Raw genomic sequence first — 15647 nt, 5'->3', positions numbered from 1 at the left:
CATAGCATAGAAATGATATTTGTAAGAATTTCTTTTTTTTTTTTTTTTGTGAGGATGATTATCCCTGAGCTAACATCCGATGCCAATCCTCCTCTTTTTGCTGAAGAAGATTGGCGCCCTGGGCTAACACCTGTGCCCATCTTCCTCTACTTTATATGGGACGCCACCACAGCATGGCTTGACAAGCAGCGCATCAGTGCGCGCCCAGGATCTGAACCTGTGAACCTCGGACCATGGAAGCGGAGCACGTGCACTTAACCACTGCACCACCGGGCCAGCCCCTATTTGTAGGAATTTTTAATGACCTGGGGAAATTATTTCCATATAATTTTTAGTGAAATATGCACTGCATATTTTCATAGTCAGGAAAACATAATGAAGTGTATCTCCATGTTGTGTGGCTATGAGCTATTTTTTTCTATTTTTCTATATTATTTTGTCTTAAATTTCCATAAAGAGTATATGTTGCTTGTATGATTTTAAAAAATGCTGTTTTTCCGGGCCGGCCCAGTGGTGCAAGCGGTTAAGTGCACACGCTCCGCTGCGGTGGCCCAGGGTTCGCCGGTTCGGATCCCTGGTGCGCACAGACGCACTGCTTAGCAAGCCATGCTGTGGCAGCATCCCATATAAAGTGGAGGAAGATGGGCATGGATGTTAGCTCAGGGCCAGTCTTCCTCAGCAAAAAGAGGAGGATTGGCAGATGTTAGCACAGGGCTAATCTCCTCACACACACACACACAAAATGCTATTTTTCAAAAAATACAGGAATAATTCAAGCTATAAAAGTTTTATAGACCTCATAATTAAAAATATATGCAGATAGTAAAATGAAAGCATATTTTTGTTTAAAGACCCCAGGGGTCTGTAACCTTTCAAATTTTCAGTTGGGGACTGTGGTTCCCCACAACATTTGGGTGTCTTCTATGACTAGAATACTTATGTGTGACCGTGAGCCAGTTACCCATACTTGGTCTTTGCTTGTAAAATGAATAGAATGCCTCAAAGAGTTGTAATAAATTTATTTATTCACTTAAAACAATAAGAGAATAAATGTAAAGGATCTAAAGCAGTGCCTGCAACATAGCAGTCTTTTGAAGAAACATCACTTTTCTTCTGCTGAAGTTCACACAGCTTGTTGATGATAAGTTGGTATTACAATCTACATATTCTAAATTATTGTTTACTGTTTACTTATTTTTACTTAATAAAGGTTTACCTACTATTTATTTATTATTATTATGTAATTATTATTACTTATTAATAATTACTACTTAATAATTATTACTATTACTTAATTATCACTAGTTACTATTTATTAAGCCAGGAGTTCAGTTCAATGTTATATGTATTTCCTTTCAATTTTTAGCTTTCAGGAAACTGAGGCACAAAGACAATAAATAATTACTCCAGGTTGTACCTGATTAGGAACAAGAATGAGGATTCAAATTAAGTTCTGACTTGACTACTCAGGTTCTTCCCGCTACGCCACACTGCCACCCACCACATCCGAGTCTGATGTTGTCCATCCAAAAATGTGAAGTGAATTGAACAGTTGTCTCGTGACTCAGATCAACAGGGTCAGACCAGGTAGAAAAATGTAATTGGGGCTGGCCCGGTGGTGTAGTGGTTAAGTTCACATGCTCCACCTCGGTGGCCTGGGGTTTGCGGGTTCGGATCCAGGGCGTGGACCTACATACTGCTCATCTAGCCGTGCTGTGGAGGCATCCCACATACAAAACAGAGGAAGATTGGCATAGGTGTTAGCTCAAGGCCAATCCTCCTCATGAAAAAGAATGTAATCAACTACATATTCAAAAATATTTTGGTAGACTCACTTTTTAATTTCCTCAAATTGCTTTTACTTTTCTTTTAAAATAAAACATAGAATCAATATTTGGAAAAAATGCAGGAAGAGACGTATTTAGTTTTTCTCTCAGCTGGATGAGGGAGCATAAGTGAAACTGCTAGAACATGACTACCAGAATCTGTAACCAGGGCTCCAGGGTGACTCTGAAGAGGACACCCTACCTATACCTCTGTGTTATGGAGATTTATCTCTCTATCTGCAGTTCACAAATGAAATTTATTTCTGCAATATTACCGTTACAATCTGTCAAGACTCCAGGCTTTTGAAAAGAGAATGATGACTGGAATAGCAGGGGTTTAGCAGATGAGGTACAGAGTGTCTTGGCAAAAGATGAGATAATAACTACTTCCCCCCACTTCACAACCATAAAGTTACAATACAAATTTCCAAATAAGAAAAAAAAATCACAAATTATTGTCAAGTGCTATGGATGGTCTTACCGGATGTAATATGACACTTTCTAAAACTGCATAATGCAAATTCAAAAAAATTTCCACTGAAAATTACATTGCATTGTCATTCAGTTTTTAAAATGTCATTATTGGCGCTTCTAGAGAGCTAGCTTATTATAGATTTGCCTCTTTATAAAGAAAATATGTCACTGGTAATTTGTTTTACTTTATAAACCTTTCTCTTCTCTACCTGGAAGAGTAACATAAAAGTTAAAAAAAATAAAAATTCGAAAGCAAAGCAGCAGTAGCAGGAGCTCACTGGGAGAAGGTGCAGCTGGCACTGTTATTCTCAACTGCTGGTGCATCCACATATTCTTTCCACTTCCCCTAGAAGAACCGGTTGTGCATGTAAATGCTCATTGAGGAATATTACCCTGATTGATGAGAAGTAACATGAAATTAATTTTCAGATCCACCAAACCCTTTACAATGCAAGGCAACCTGCAGGTTTCCAGATAATCACTAGATGCTGTAATACCGTATCATATAGAGAAGATGCTCAAAAAAGTGTTTGTATCGTCTTCCATCTTCATGGAAGTGTGGGTTTACAGAGCACCTTTAAATAGAAACTGATTCTGAGGCTTCTTGTGAAAAGAGATTGCATTTCTCAGGTAATTATAAACCAATGAAATAGCCTGGGAATTATGCAAATCATTACATACAGATAAGAACATTAATTAGTACTGGGAGTCCATAGTATTTTTAAGCAATAAAAATAGTATGGTGTTTGCATTAGTTAGGACTCTTGCCTGTAAATGATAGAAATCCAACAGAAACTAGTGGTAAGATAAATTTTCTGCCTTGATTCCAAGGAGTGGATGGAGTTGACTTTAGGCACCATTTTGATCCAGATATTCACACAGAGTCATAAGAGCCCTATCTCTCTTTTCTCCATTTATAAGCTCTTTCTTACTTTATCGGTATCTTCTGAGATGGGTGCTTTCTACGTGGTTTTAAAAATGACCCATGGTGACCTGAAGTCATAATACTTGCACTCTTGAAAGGAAAGAAATACTCTTTCTTTCAGTAGCCATAGAAATCACCTCAATGGCTTTAATTGGCCTTCTTAGGTTATTGACAGAGACTCCTAAATTGCCTATGCCCATGACCGTTTTTACTTCCTCCTTAGAAACAGAACCCTAAGTCTTAGGTTGACACATTGCTACCCAGAATAAGTCATCACATTTCCCAGCTCCCCTTGTAGCTAGGTGTCTTCATGTGACTAAGTTCTGGCCATAGAAAGGTAAGCAGAAATGTTATGTGGAACTTCCAAGAAGACTGTTTAAAGGGAGTTTTCTTAAAGTAGAAGGGCTGCTTGTTTTGCCTTTCTGCTCTTTCTCCTTTGGGCCTGCAAGGTGATGGCTCAAGCAATAGTTGTCATCTTGCACTATGAGGTGGCTAAGAACAGTGGAAGCCATTAGTATGGTGGTAGAGCAAAGTGATAGAAATCTGGTTCCTGAGGACATTGCCTAGCCACCATACAATCCCTGTACTGCCTTCTCCTTACATTTAGTGTTAAAAAAGAATAATCATCTATCAGGTTTAAGCTGTAAAATCTTTTTTTTGAACATGAATAACATTACTATCATAGACCAACTGTGGTGTAGGGAAGAGGCCCCCCCTGGGTCATGTGGTCTTCCCCTGTGACAGAGGAGGTAGTGATCCAAGAGTACGAGATTTACAGGTATGGGAATAATATTTCCAAAAAGACAAAAGAAAAAAAAAGCCAAGAATAATTTTATACGTGTACTATGTTCACATCAGCCGAAAAGTATGTGCCAGTAAATCCTGCCTGCTGTAGAAAACAAGGAAAAGACTATGTTCCCTTGTATCTTCACTGTTGAGGAAGTCAAGAGCTTTAGAACATTTGTGAAGCAGCATATATAAGTATTCGTTTCCATATGATGGTAACAGAGTCACTGAGGAGATTTAGAGTGAGAGATCATAATTGTATAAAGTTGATTTAAAAAAAGAAAATAATGATTTCTACTTAAAGAAGTTATGCTTTGATAGTTAACAGATGGTTATTCTGTCCCTGAAAGAAGACAAGATCTTCCACGAAAGGAGGTACTCCAGTTCTAACTCCAATTCTAACCCCGTACTTGTGACTCCATCATGTTATAATCTGGAATGCAAGGAAACAAGGAGCTACGATAATGTTGGCTCAACTTCATTGTTCTCACAGTTCTTTTGGCCTCAGTGTTTCTGTGACTATGTTTACTTTTTTTTGTAACAGAAGTTGTTGCTTGTTACCCAACTGTTTGTAATCATCATGTTTCCCGAACTGGAAGATGAAAAGAGGTGATCACCAAAGAACATTAACAAGAACAAAAACCCCATATTCCCAACATTTCTTAAACCCCAAGCTAAAGCCTTCGTCCTAACTTTGCTGTAAAATGATTTTATGCATCATATTTTCAAATTGATAACCAACCGAGTTCTATAACTTCCAGATATAAATTTTCTAGCCATTTTCTTCTGATCAGCAGGTGAATAAAACACATGGCAAATTTACAAGTAGTATTTCATTTTTTACAGCAATAACTAAAAGATTAGTTAATAGTGCAACAGTATATAATTTCAGTTTGGTTAGATATCTATTCATTAAAATATTAATTTTTTAGATTATTTAATATACAAAAATTCTCTACGTATACACAAAATAGACGTCATTTCATATAGTCATTGAAGAATTGAGCATTTTCCCCAATAATATAATGTATTTATTTTGACCTATGCCACAGAGCTAACCCAGAAAAAAATGTATTATATATGAACAGCCTACATATAACATATTTAAATTATTAAACATTATGGGAAACATTTTAGTGGCATACATTTATTTAGGATGTTCTTAGGAGAAAAAAAATGATATAGAAAGTCTGAAAGCATCATTTAATTCACAGATTAAAATAAAATGTTTGGCACCTCCAAAGAAGATGCAATTTTAGACAACATTATCATATATATTCTATATTATGAATCACATACATTGTAGTCAGAATCCATAAAAAAATACTGATTTATTTGTATTTTTAGAGTGCTGCCTTAAACTTTCAAAAGTATACTTTTTTAAGGGTGAGCAAGGCCGACTGTATCTTTGTGTCAGAGAGACATCAGTCGATAGGAGATGAGATAATTACATTTTATGTTTTAGGAAATCCAATATTCTTATTACTACCTAAATCATCACTCCTGAAATAGAAGAAACATAATTGCACATGAGCAAACTGAGACTACAAATGTCTAGGACAGAATGAATGAATACACAGTAGCTTCAAATGCCAAATAAATAAATCTCTGGAGATATGTATATATGTATATGTGCATGTATATATATGCACATATATGTACATATACCTATATATATATATATATATTTTTTTTTTTTTAAACAGGGAATTCTCTTTCAGACTACCCTTCTGTAAACACCTGAGCATTCGAGGGCTAAATGAATAATACTTTATCATGGAATAATTGTTTGGATTTTCCAAAGTCCTTGCAATTCTAATAGTAAAGTCATTTTTAATTAAAATAAAATGAAATGTTCAGATCTTAAATAAATGTTCAGTTTGATGAGTTTTGAAAATTTCATACTACATGTAAAAAACACCCAAAATGAGATCCAGAACATTTCCATCCCAAAAGAAAGGTCTCTCATGCAACTTTAATCACTTCCCCTAATACTCCCCTCCACAACCACTAACTCTTTTCTATCACCACATATTACCTTTGCCTGTATTTGGATGTCATATACGTAGATTCATATAGTATGTATTCTTTTGCTTGTGAATTTTTCATTTGCATAAAGTTTTTAAGATATTTCCAAGTTGTGTTGACTCATTATTTTTTATACCTGAGTAGTTTTCAATTGTATAGATATATTCCAACTTGGGTTATTTTAGAAGTTGGTTATTATGAAGAAAGCCACTATAACCATTCTTATAAAAATTTATTTTTGTGAACATTTGTTTTCATTTTTCTTGGATGAATACTTAGTTGTAAAATTGCTGAGTTATAGGATAGATACATGTTTACCTTTATAAGAACCAGAATAGAGAGTTCTAGATCCTCTATAGTCACATGAAAATTTAGTGAGATCTTTTTGAAATGGGCAATTCCGGTAGGTATGTAGTGGTATTTCATTGTGGTTTGAATTTACATTACTTTGATGATTAATGATTTGAGAACCTTTAATTTGCCATTCAAATATCTTTTTTTGTGAAGTATCTTTTCAAGTCTGCCAACTAATGTATAAGATATGTAGGAATTTTTATGTATGATGGATCTAAGTACTTTCCCAGATATGTATGTTGCACTTTTTTTTAATATGTTGCCTGCCTATTACTTTTCTTAATGATATCTTTTTGGTGTGTGTGTGAGGAAGACTGGCCCTGAGCTAACATCTGCCAATCCTCCTCTTTTTGCTGAAGAAGACTGGCCCTGGGCTAACATCCATGTCCATCTTCCTCCACTTTATATGGGATGCCGCCACAGCGTGGCCTGACAAACAATGCGTCGGTACTTGCCCGGGATCCGAACCGGCCAACCCCGGGCCACCACAGCGGAGCGCGCGCACTTAACTGCTTGCGCCACCAGGCCGGCCCCACTGATATCTTTTAAAGAATCCCCAAAGCATCACTGTCACCAAATTCTTTTATCTCTTTTCAGAAATAGCCCATGCATACACGACACACAGCTTTAAACTTTGGTGGTCCCTCACCCTATCTTTCTGGGAGAATCAAATTTGTACTAGTATCTATAGTTTATGTGAAAACATATTAAACAAAGAAAACAAGTTTTCAAATGCTGTATTTGTTTTCTCCACTGTTATAATACCAAAAAAAAGAAATAATACATTGTTTCAATGCTATTTAACAATATGAATTAATTGAAAACTCTACATATTGTGAGCATTTTATATTAATTACTCTAGAATACTATATTAGAATGTGGACTCATATATATTTCATTCTACAATTAGTTGTTTGGGCCAGTGATTTTCAATCTTGGCTGCTCATTGGAATTACCAGACTAGCTTTAATAAAACTACTGACGTCTGGGTTCACCCCAGAGAGTTTGATTTTATTGATGTGGGATATGGACTGAGCAAAGGGGTTTTTAAAAATTCCCAAGGTGATTTTAATGTGTAGCCAATTTGAGAACTGCTGTTTTAGACTTTGCTCGTACACTTTTCCTATTAAAATATAAAATATATTCATATTTCCTCAAGGGAGATTTTAAATGCAGAAAACTCTATACAGTCTATATAGTTGTATTTGTAATTTTTATAAGTAATGTCATGGATCAAAAAGTTAAATAACTTGGAAACATAAAATCTGAATAACCTTACATGAGGCAATTAATCTTTCCATGTTACTCTTTCTGCATGTCCCAAATGGAAATCTTAGCAATGAACTGTAACTTCTTCTTGTTAAGAAATAAGTTCAAACCTGTTTCAAACACAAAATATGATACAAATGTTTAAACACAGTAAAAAAGTACAAATAGGATTTAGGGGAAAAAAACCTTCAAAAACACTTATTATATTGATACTCAGTACCAATTGTTAATCTTTTGTAATTATGGAAAATTGGTTGGGGCCAATATTGTAATATCAGGTCACATGATCTATTTGTCTGATCCAGTCTGATCTTTCTTATCTTATACTCTAAAATTTTAAAATGATATTTAAAAATAATGTAAGCAACACATGGCAAGGAATAAATAAAACTAACGTTATACATAGAGTAGAATTTCAGAAGAGTTTGTGTTAATTACCAAATGAAATAACTATCTAAATAGTTCAGTACCAAACCTTGTATTTTCAATGGTCATTATTTCAGTTGCAATCATCCTAACACATTTCTTGATTGACTGAGATGTGCAGAATGCTACATTAGAACTTCTGCAGATTTTAAGCCAAATTTTAAATCTAAAGTTAGGAAAACATGGGCAAAAAGGATATATTACAAACAAAGCACTCAACAAAGTGACACAAGTTCAGGTTCTGAAAAACCATTAGCAGCCAGGCAGGTGGGCAGTAAGGCGGGGCGGGTGGGAAACACAGGTGATAGATATTACATATACGTATTTATATTTTTGTTTTTAGTAGAAAAATGCATTTGAAACTTATCATGAGAATTTCTACAGAAATATAAAATGTTTCTGGAGCGGGATCTGGATATAAATCCCTCCTTTGCCATTTAATACCTTTGTACGATTAGAGAAATTGTTTAAACTCTTTGAGACTTATTTTTCTAATTTATTTAAATACAAGTAATAATACTAGATAGGGATGTTATGAAGATTGACTGTAAAATCATGTTTATGAAAATTAGCCAAGAAGTGGGCTGGATCCTCAATAGATGTTCGTTATTTATTTTAATGTTTATACCTAAATCACTTTTGCTTTCATAATCTTATTTGAATCTGAATTATATAAAATGCATTTTGAAGTAAAGAGTAACAACCGCCACCAAATAGCTTATTTTCTCCTTTAGTTAATTTATTTTACTAGTCTGACTTGTTAAACACTCCACCGTCCATCTCTAAAATGGCTGAGAATAAGGAGTTGATCTAAGTATATGAAAGGGAAATGTGTTCTAAATTGTACATTGACATTTATAATTTATTATTTTTATGTTATTGAACTTATACCACCTTGATACTTTACACCCTTGCTACTCAGTGTGTTTCATAGACCAAGGACAATGTTATCACTAGGGAGCTCTTAGAAATCCAGATCTACTCAATCACAATCTCCATCTCAGCAAAATTCCCAAGTGATTTATATGTAAGAACATTAAAGTTTAAGAAGCACTGCTTTAGACTATATACAGTTAGATATTACTCTTATGAAAATTAAAAATATATGACCTAAACTTTAAATAAATTCTTATTGCATGAATTCTGATTCTGGCTCATGGATGTAGTAGATTTATTGTAAAGATCACTAAATCAGGAGTAAAACAGACTTTTTTTGATATTGGCTGTGCCATTTACTGTAGAGAAAATTCATCAAGTTCCTAAACTTCTGAGTCTCTGTTTTGTCATTTGTAAAGTGAAGGGCTAGCTAATACTTCTACTGGTACTCAGTGGGATAGTTTAGAGGTTCAAGCAAGATGGCACTTTGCTAATTTTCAAGGTCTGTACGCATAAGGCACTACTATAATCTATGAATTTAGAGCAGCTGACCAAGGGTAGATTATGAGTAAGAACTTCTTAGGGAGGAAGACAAGATGACAACCTCAGAGTATGATTAGTAATCATTTCTTTTTTCTGCTTTATAACAGAAAGAGGAGGTGGCTTAGGGAGGGACTGTCCTAAAGAGAAAGGTAGTTTTGGATAATTTTGATATTTTTTTATTGATTGATTTGTGTTGATTTCGTGTGGCTGGTCCAATCAATTATTTTGTAATTAGCTTGCAATGAAAGCATGACTGATAACAACATAAAACAAGGCAGAAAGATGAATTATATTCAGCACTTGACTTCAGTTTTTCCTAGGGATGCTTCTCAGTTAATAATTGAATTAAAGTGTGTGAGGAAATATCATATACCCTGGATTTGGCCTGGCTGTGAGGATGCCGTGAGGGACGTCTTCATGAAGTCAACAATGCAAACTCTGGTTCTTTCCTTTACAGATAAAAAGACGTGTGGACCTCATGAATTCCAGTGTAAAAACAATAACTGTATTCCAGATCACTGGCGGTGTGATGGCCAAAATGATTGCAGTGATAATTCGGATGAAGAAAACTGTAGTAAGTGACACTTACTTGAGAATGTTACGAGCTTGACAGCCTATTCAATGGGCAGGATAGCAATTTTTAGTTCAGTTACGGTATGAATTTGAACCTATCTGTCCCACGGTTCACATTTTTATACATATATTCACATTTGGACAAGAATATTCAGACTAAATTGAGCTGAATCTCAAATGGTAGAATTATTGAAATGCTCATCCTGAGAGTTATTTTCTTACTGTTATCAAAATTGGTATGAAAGTATCATGAAATTTAATGCAACTCATTAGTATGCAATGAAGGAAGCCCTGATGCAAGTTCATACAAAGAGCTGAATGATGTGGAGACAGTACAAAACATATCATTCTTTAACGGATGGTATTCATTTCATTTCAGTCTCAGATCCTTTTACGCTACAAATTCACCCATGAGCATCTTTCAGTGAAATATCATTTATTCTCTCTGGAGTGGTGAACATCATATGTATTCAGGATGCTTTTCTCTGAAAACAGAATAACACTATTATCTTTCATCTATCTCCTACCTTTTTATGTAATAAATTTAAAAAATGATAATTATCCAACAATTTCATTTTCTAAAAAGTATGGCAGTATATAAAATTGTGACAGTGTCTCTATATTCTAACATTAATTTCTAAATATGTTTCTTACTTTCTTACACTGCTGTTTAAACAAAGAAAGCAATATAATCATGTTTAAAATAAGATAACAATCGAATTCCATTTATTAAATATTTATATTCTGCTACTTCCAAAAAGGATTTGATGATAACAGTAAGTCTACTCATATACACTGGACTAAAAGCATTCATTTCCCAAGACACAGGAGGAGAAACAGAAATTGTTGTATTGAAGTTTAGGGATATACTATATAAAAGCATACAATTAGTAGAGTCACAGCCTTATAAACTGGATATTCAGTTTGCAAAGTATCAACTAATGTTTTGAATGACTTTCAAAATATAATCTGATCACTGTTTGAGGATCAGGTACATTCAGTATGAAATCTCTGGATCATTATAATTATGGGATATTCTGAATACAGGAACCTTTATTACTCCCTTTTCACATAGATATCTTCCAACTGATCATTGTCTTTAGAAAGGTAAAGAACATTGCAGAGAGTCGTTAGAGTGTTCTAGATTCGTTTAATCGGTAATTTAATAAAAGTTTAGGGGCCAGCCCGGTGGAGCAAGTGGTTAAGTGCACACGCTCTGCTGCTGCGGCCTGGGGTTTGCGGTTCGGATCCCGGGCACGCAACGACGCATTGCTTGTCAAGCCATGCTGTGGCAACGTCCCATGTAAAGTGGAGGAAGATGGGCATGGATGTTAGCCCAGGGCCAGTCTTCCTCAGCAAAAAAAGAGGGGATTGGCAGATGTTAGCACAGGACTGATCTCCTCACAAAAAAAAAAAAAAAAAAAAAAGTTTATATGACAGCTTCTCAGATTCTGTCCAATGATTAAAATAAAAATCTAATGGAGTGAGGGTGGATGAATAGAAGAGTAAATACAAAAAAGAAGCAATTAATTTGTATTTCAGAATTCATATATACAGATAACTACTTTGCATAGTTTTGGATACATTTAATGTTAATTATCAATAAGATACCTGAGAGGAAATGCCCTCTGAAGGATTTCAGGACAAGAGATGGTTGGTGAGAAGGCAACACTAGAGACTAACATCTTGGAAAACTCTTTATTCAAGTGGTAATTGAAATTGTGTGAGACGTTAGGTTAGTCCTGTAATAAGAAAAGAAGGAGAGGAAGGAAGGGTTGAGATAGCCTGCTGGAGTTTCCTAAGAGGCTGAGTATCATTTTGCTGACAACTCCTAAAAATCAGCCTTTGATGCAGGAAAGCAGGGGGAAAGTACATTGCCTCTCACTTGTTACTGTAGAAACTTAGTAATAAATCATTGTAGCCACAGAGCCCTTAAGAAAAAGCAGGGAAAGTGGCTGCAGTATGAAGCATTGCAATGTAAAATCCCCAATTATATGTGATTCTTTTTTAGTTCCTATTCATTCTGAGCTTGTGGCCTAAGACAAGTAAGATTGATGAATTTGCAGAGGAGAGACGACAATGAACAAGAATGAAGCATACTATAGTTGTGACATGGAACAATAGAAGGCACACAGGGGACAATATCAGAGTTGGTAACATGTTAAACATGTAAGAATATGTAAGAGGAAGGATGAAGGGATCTAGATAATTGAAGATATCATCTTGAATAGGCCAGAAGAAATGGGAAGGTTTAAACATTGAAAATACCAGCAGTTCTACCTAGACAGAAACTGAGTCTATGAAGAATGAGAAAAGAATACGATATATCTATAGAGAGCACCAAGAGATGAGTCATATAGAAGTCAGTCTTAGAAAATATACTATTGTTGTATTAAAACACTATCAAGGTATTTCCAATTTCTTATTATCTATTCTATTATCTGTATAATTATATATATAATTATAATAAAACTATTTTAATTATATACATAATGTTATATATTGTAATTATGACTATATTTATTATCTCACACAATTATAATACATAGAGATGACAATGATATACCCAAAGGGCAGTGGTATACTGTTATATTTTCTAAATATCGTTTGTCAGTGGTGTGTGTTTTGGTTCACATTTGGTAGTTATTGTTAGCTGTTATTAAGTAGTGAAACATACCAGAGATAGTAAATCAGCTTTATAGTTAAAAAACAACAGGAACATTTTTTTTACATGACCACATTCCACCACCCAACACTCACTTGCGTTCCATTGCCTCACTCATTTCTTTATCACATTTATCTGAGTTCTTATTTAAATATCTGGAGATAGCCTAGGGAGTAGGCTATGTCCCAGGGTCTAGCACAGTGCTTGACATCTATTTATAATATTAGCAATGTATTTTTTAAATTGCTTTTGGACTTCTTTGTTTATGAATCTGATTTAATGAATTTACTTTTTAATTTGTTTTGGAAACACTCCAGGTATAGATATGGGAAGAGTTTGAATAGTATTGGAACAATTAACTGCCAGCTATGTTTTAAATTTAATATGCTTTCTACTTTTTTATGTCTACATAGGATAATTAGTCCATTGTCATTTCATAATCATCTGCTGAGCATTTCCCTTGTTAAGTGTTCAGCAGGGACACTTTGCTTCAGCAGTGATTTCTGCTCTTAAAAACAAGAAAATTTCATTGTTATTGGAGTTATTTTGTAATTTGGATCAAAAGTTTGGAAATATTTGAGAAATCTCAACATCTATACTATCTTTATCAGCAACAAGTATAATATATATGGCATGTATGCCTTCTAAGTAATTGATGTGCAAAATAAATTACTTCATATCATTCTGTTGTTAAGAAGTAACTTACAATCCAGTAGATTTAAAAGTACCAAATAATTTGATCAACTAGATTAAGGTTTCCATAGAGAGATGAACTGCATGTGCCTTATTTGAATTTCTAGTACTTTGACACTGAATGTATATCAGAAGACAATTTGTATAGCATGTCAGTTATACTAATTGTATTCTAAAAATTCTCAGATGCTCACACCCACATCCATATAACTTTTGAACTTGTCATCAAGGGTTTATGATAGTATACTTAGCAGAGAAATTGGAGTCTGGAAGCCTTTCTGCTCTGCCACCAACTCTGTAATTTTGAAAGTCACTTTTACTTTCTGAACTTAGTTTCTTTGATTTTGTGCAAGATGGCTTCCAAAGCTCTTTTCAATTCTGAGGCTGTATGTTTTTGCCCCCATTGGTATCGAAGGAAGTGACCAATCTATATGATGCTCCTATTTTTTATTCTTGTTCTAGAATCCAGATCAGCCTTCCAAAACATGCCCTGTAAAGGCTTCTTCGTTGTTGGTTTGGCATGTTTAGCTGAGATTTATGGGAAACTTGGTTAATTGTTCATGCATGGGGTTTCTTATTTACTCTAGGGCTGGGACATAGGTAATATCAGGGGAAGTTAGTATGGGAAAAATGTTTTAGAAACCCTGGGGAAAATATCATATTCAAATTTTCTTTCCAGATGGGTTTTCTTCCAGGTATAGTCATTTTTTGTTCTTTTTTACAAGAAAAATGCTAACTGTCATATCAAGGTCTAAAAATGGGTCTTTTACTTATCTAGAAAAGATCAAAGTTAAGATGAACAATAAGAGAATACAATCTCTTAGAACCTTCTCTCATAACTAAATTACATTTTCCTCAAGAGAGTTTTCTTTTTTTTTTGAGCTATTTAAGTGGCAAAAGATTCTGAGACATGTAGATAAGAGTTAAAAACGGACTAGCTACCCCATTCCTTGATGACGTTTGTGTATGTATAAATAATTCATGATTATTATTCAGAAGTAGATTTGCTTGTATTTTAAAAAACATGATAGAAATGTACAGAATTTCCATTTGCACTGAAAAAAACATTTCCCAACAAATCCCTCTGCCCCCATTTTGAAACAGAATAATTAACAATGTTAGGACAAATCTCTATGGTATAAGTGTTCTATGGAACTATTGGGCAAATACCTTGAATTACTGGCTATATAACTTTTATAACCTTACATCAACAACATCCAACCCTCCCTATGGCAAAATGTGTCAAAGCCTGGGAAGTCACTGTTGTTTAGCCCAAGATGAGCACACTCGCTTTTAATTAGGATAAAGACAAATTAGAATGTAAAACGAAGAACTGTTCTGTTCAGATACCCCCAAACCCATGAAATTAAATGTTTCTACTGATGTTTTTTAGAGATCTAAGTACACTATGTTTTGAATGTATTATTTTTTTAATGAAAATCTTTTTTGATTGTTATTTTCCATTGTTAAAAAATTGAGCATTAATTTATTAATTATAATAATTATAGCTATAAATATTATAATATAATTATAACAATTATACTATATAAATATAATTATTAATATTATAATTATTAGAACTCATTAATTTATAAATTTCACTATAATTTCTTTTCCCTAAGAATAAAACTGCATGTGTCTGCAAACAGAAGGGGAGTGAAATGGCTTCAGTATGGAGAGATGATACGAGAAAAAGGATTCCCTTGTATCATTATTAAGTGAAATACATTGCTAGCCATGTGCCTTAGACAAGTTGATTTGACGTCTCTGGGCTTTAATGTTAATCTCTGTAATACGTGAGCACTTATTACTTCCTCTGTGGTATGGGAGGAAATGCTATGGCCTAGAAGTAAAAAGTATAGGCCCTGGTTTCAGGTTGTCTAGGTTCAAGTTCGATACTAGCTCTTCTGCCTGCTGGGTGATTTAGAATAAGTTCCTCATCCTCTCTGTACCTCAATTTACTCAGCTAAAAAAGGGTCCAATAATAGCACCTACCTTATAGAGTTGTTAGAATTAATTGATGAGTTAATTCAAGTACTTAGCATTAACTTCATCTAGGGCCTAACAACAAAAAGGCAATCAGCAGCTGGTAGTTATTATTATTGTTATAATTAGTAATATTCTATTAATAAAGTTTTTTAAGACTAAAGCATAAAATATGTAAATATAGTACAAAGACAAAAAGAGAAACCGCTATTGTCATGCTCGC

General features: G+C 34.3%; 1 protein-coding gene across 1 annotated transcript in view; it reads left to right on the top strand.

Moving 5' to 3' along the window:
* LRP1B (LDL receptor related protein 1B) overlaps window positions 1-15647 on the top strand; it is a 1024768-nt gene that overhangs the window by 862794 nt on the left and 146327 nt on the right. The window contains exon 64 of the mRNA XM_058548897.1: window positions 9965-10081. Coding sequence (XP_058404880.1) covers window positions 9965-10081 — 117 coding nt within the window. The remainder of the gene's footprint in view (window positions 1-9964; window positions 10082-15647) is intronic.

Source organism: Diceros bicornis, chromosome 10 (assembly GCF_020826845.1).
Source record: "Diceros bicornis minor isolate mBicDic1 chromosome 10, mDicBic1.mat.cur, whole genome shotgun sequence".
In the NCBI taxonomy this organism is placed as follows: Eukaryota; Metazoa; Chordata; class Mammalia; order Perissodactyla; family Rhinocerotidae; genus Diceros; species Diceros bicornis.
The sequence above is the reverse complement of the archived record's forward strand: the minus strand, read 5'-3'. Positions and strand labels throughout refer to the sequence as shown.